The sequence below is a fragment of the Cynara cardunculus genome (genome assembly GCF_001531365.2).
Source record: "Cynara cardunculus var. scolymus isolate 2C chromosome LG 17, CcrdV1, whole genome shotgun sequence".
Taxonomy (NCBI): domain Eukaryota; kingdom Viridiplantae; phylum Streptophyta; class Magnoliopsida; order Asterales; family Asteraceae; genus Cynara; species Cynara cardunculus.
In genome coordinates this window covers 34,016,904-34,021,291 of record NC_037544.1, presented here as the reverse complement: position 1 = coordinate 34,021,291, position 4,388 = coordinate 34,016,904, and the positions used below count along the sequence as shown (strand labels likewise).

The following is a 4,388-nucleotide window of genomic DNA, read 5'->3' as shown; positions in this document are numbered from 1 at the left end:
TTGTACAAAGTCCATGAATTATGTATGGATATTTGCATGGAAATTTATGTCTACATTGGTATTTTTTTTCATTATAAAAGGTTTTTATTTTTGGCCGTGAAAGTAGCCCTTGCTTTTAAAAAGATAAATCATTTTTAGGCAAGTTTCATGTGCAGAGTCCATTCAAGAAAAAAGAACAAAATGTGATATTCTTAGAGAGTTGGTTTAGCAGTTCAACCTTAGACTTACCTTTGGTTTTGTAATAAATTGCGAGTCGATGTTGTATTTTGCAGCAAACCCTTGATAGGTAATTAATGGGGAAGTCCCTTTCTCATGAACTACTGGTGCCGGTTGGCAATTTATATTAGTTGTCGTTGTTTTAGATTTTGGGTTTGTTACAGTAACAAAGGTTATTTCATGATGGAGTTATAAGTTGAAGAAAAAAACTGTCAACATCAAGACAATGAAGACCAATACAAGGGTGATTTGTATAAAATACAAATCATATTTCAATGCCGTATCCCAAGCGAATTTGGTTGTGAATAAGATTCATGACTTGTTGGATCTCACCATTGATATTTAGGAATTGGATTCTACAGCACTGTTTTTTTTTTTTTTGCTAGGAGTTGTTCAAAGTCTTTGTCATGAAAAGTTAGTAAGGTTCATTTTGTTGATGATCGGTAAATTCTTGGATATCACATGGATGTGCATATAACGATTTCTAGCAATAGTACAATATCAGTTCTCAAAGGAGGGTCATTCTTTCGGATTCTTCTTTAACTGATTTCGTGATTTCTTTCACGTAGGTTAATTACCTTGTGATTCATAGCAACTTGGAACAAAATAAGTCCTAAAAAATACGTTATTTACTTTGTGTATTCTAGATTTCCGTCCTAAGTCTCTTAATAAATTGTCTCTATTGTTCTTTGGAGAAAGAGTAAATAATGTGATTTACCACTTGCTACACTTTTTTTTTATTAACCTGGATATCCAACCCGCTATGCGAGTCGACTAATCCCAGGACGACCACCTGCTTTGCTTTGCAGATAGCCCGGAGTCATATCGCATTTAAACCTCCGTGGCCACGAGGGGATTTTTATTCCTCCTTGGATTTAAACCTAGGACCTCCTCGTACTTTTAACCTTTGGAGCCAAGCTCAAACCAATCAGGCACCACCCTTATGGTTCACTTGCTACACTTTTATTAAAGCTAACGATATATATCTTTTGACCATCTTCAGTTTCCTCGGGTCTGAAACTCTCTGGTGAATTGGGTAGGAAGGTATTCATAGTAAGGGTCCTATTATAACTCACCATCGTCAAGCAACACATTAAATAGTATGTAGTGCTATCATATAAGAATTCTGTATGGTGCATTGTAAAGAAAGAACTCATTAATTCTACAATTTACAAACAGATATGGAAGAATTTTAAAATGGATATGAAGAAAAAGTATATATGAAAGAATGCAAAGGAGAACCGTTTTGCCAATGTATATATTGATATAACAACCAGAAAGACATAGCATTATTACACAAATTTACAACATCATTTACCATTTCTCCTCCATCGCCTCCACTTTATCATGATAAATAAATCTGAATAAGCCTTAGCTAACTCCAATCCCTCGTGCCTCTTTTAGTTTTTCGTTGCTACGTACCTTTGTACTATTTTTCATTGCTGGCGGTCTAGGACACCATATGAATCCCAGGAGTTTGAGGAAGCTGAATTTGCATTGAACTCATTAGACCACCACGTCATGATGTCCTTAGCACCATCCATGTCCTTGAAACAGTCAAATTCATTCGTCTGTGCCTGATCTAACAATACGGAATTAGCTGCTTTATTGCTCAAGAACTCGTCGATTTCAGCTTGTAATGCCCAAAACTGCTGTAATTCCATGCTTGGCTGTTTTGTACCTTCTGATTCTGGTACCTGCATCGATGATCCAGGAATGTTGATTCCATTGATGGAACCCTCCATTTGGTTGATCATTATATTACTCTGCGGAGAATACACTTGTTGAGGACAGTTATTTATTTGTCCATAAAGTTCAACCTTTTGAGGGGAATCGGGTAAAACATGTTGCATCATTAGAGGGTTTGACGATTCATTTAGAAGTTGAAGACTCTGCATCATCTTCTCTTGAATTGGGTTCAACTTACACGGCCACATCGTTAGATTAGCACAGTGAGGAATATTAGGGTTTTCAAGGCTTTGGAGTTGCATGTGAAGTTGGAGCCTTTCAATGGCCGAACTGCTTAGTGTTTCCAGTCCGTTCCCAGTTTTGGGATCCTGGGTTGAACCAGTGAGTCTACTAGCATGAGACTGTTTCCGCCTTCCAAGCAATTTCTTCTTCAGCCTAGTGTTCCAATAGTTCTTGATATCATTATCAGTTCTCCCAGGCAGTTGGGCAGCAATTATGGACCACCTATTTGATTTTGCAAGTAATTTAGATAGAATATTATCCCATAGAAATTAATACATGACCAAGAACTAGAAAACACCTTCTTTGGGTGGAGGTCATGCCTAAATCAATAAGAAACTTGAGTGTGTTATGACATAGAGGTTATTCTTTGAACAAAAGCATCATGTACAAGTGCTAAGGACAAGCAAACTTTGGTTGAAACATGAAACCTGCCCACAACACCTCCCCCCCTCCCCACAAACACACACACACACAAAAGAGAGAGAGAGAGAGAGAGAGAGAGAGAGAGAGAGAGAGTAATACCTGCTGCCGATACTAATATAGAGGCTGCAGATGATGTTGTCTTCTTCTTCAGAGAATCCTCCATGCTTGATATTAGGTCTTAGGTAATTCAACCACCTGAGTCTGCAGCTTTTTCCACATCTCTTTATGCCTGCATATATATATATATATATATATGTATATATAATTAGGTTATAACTCCAAGAAGGGTGTCAGATAAAAAGATCTTGACAAGGCAAATTATAAACAAAGAATGAAGATGCATACCAATCTTTTGCGGAAGAGCGATCCAGTTACCACCAGTACCATATTTTTCAATATAATCTTTGAGTTTAGCATCTTCTTCGGGAGACCATGGCCCCTTCTTCACGTTTGCTTTGTCACAGCAAGGTGCTCTTCCCATCTTCCTTTAGTTCCTGTGTCTTGCAATGGACTCCTCTCTCTATTTCTCTCTCTTTGCGTTAGTGGTGTGTTTGTGAAAAATGGATGAGCGAAGACCCAAGATTTATAGTGGGTATGACAATTAGGGTTGGATGTGATGCTTTTCTCACACAAAAGAAAGTCACACTTTTAGGGTTTTGGTGTCTTTAACAACTTGAAGTATAAAATAGCTAGCTACGTTAATTATGTTAAGTTTTTTTTTTTTTTAAATTTCCATCATATACTTCTATTTTAGAAAATAATTTTAAGAGTTCTCCTTCTGTCTTGAAATAAAAATAATGATCAACCACAAGGGTGGTGTATGACTGATTTGAGTTTGGTTTCAAATGTCAAAAGTAGCAGGAGGTCAGGTTCAAATTTAAGGAGGAATAAAAATTCTTTTGTGGCCACAGATGTTCAAATACGGTGACTCCAGGCTATCTGCAAAGCAGGTGGTTGTCCTGAGATTAGTCGGCTCGCATAGCGAGTTGGATATCCAGGTTAATAAAAAAAAATAATCACTGTATTTCGTTTTTAACATGAGACATTTAAAGATTTGATTAATTTTAAAAATATTAATAAATTACATATAATTAAAACCAAATATCTGCATTTGTTTAATATAAATATAGTAATTAGAGTAAAGAAAATAATAAATCGACATTCTAGTAGCTAATGAACTTTAGGAATGTATGCACTAATATTGGAACTGAATTTTTTGATTAACCTGGACATCCAATCCGCTATGTGAGTCGACTAATCGTAGGTAGCTCGGAGTCACCGTATTTGAACCTCTGTGGCCTAAGGGGATTTTTATTCTTCCTTAGCTTCAAACCTAGGACCTCCATGCACTTTTGACCTTTGGAGTCCAAGCTCAAACCAATCAGACACCACTCTTATGATTAACGAACTGAAAATTAATTAATTACTAATATGTCGGAATTTTTGGATTAGAACAAGGGGACAAGTAATAAAGATAGAAAAAGACAAACAACTATATGGAAATATCTGTTGGTAGCTTTAAATATATATAATCTATAGTAGACTCTGAGAAAATAGTTGTATTTTATTGTTCAAAGGTAATGGTGCAAGTAAAATCAAGAAAGAAACCTCCATGCTCTTTGTTTGTCGTCAACCTCCTGTGCATTGTTCCATTATTAGCTACAGATGTATAACAAAATAAAATATTGTAAATAAAAGTTTGATTCTTTACTAGAAAAATTCGTTAAAATTAATTGGCTTCTTATTTGAAACTGACAATAATTTAATTTCTTACTTCT

The 4,388-nt window shown here is 35.8% G+C and overlaps 1 protein-coding gene across 1 annotated transcript; it reads right to left on the bottom strand.

Annotated features, from left to right (window-relative positions):
- Positions 1-1,460: 1,460 nt before the first annotated feature.
- LOC112500907 (transcription factor MYB36-like) lies at positions 1,461-3,098 on the bottom strand. Its single transcript, XM_025104521.1, has 3 exons — positions 2,956-3,098; positions 2,710-2,839; positions 1,461-2,409 (listed from the first exon to the last, which is right to left on the bottom strand). Exons 1-3 carry the CDS (start codon positions 3,089-3,091, stop codon positions 1,653-1,655), a joined length of 1,023 nt encoding a protein of 340 aa, XP_024960289.1. The 5' UTR covers positions 3,092-3,098; the 3' UTR covers positions 1,461-1,652.
- Between the last annotated feature and the right edge of the window lie 1,290 nt (positions 3,099-4,388).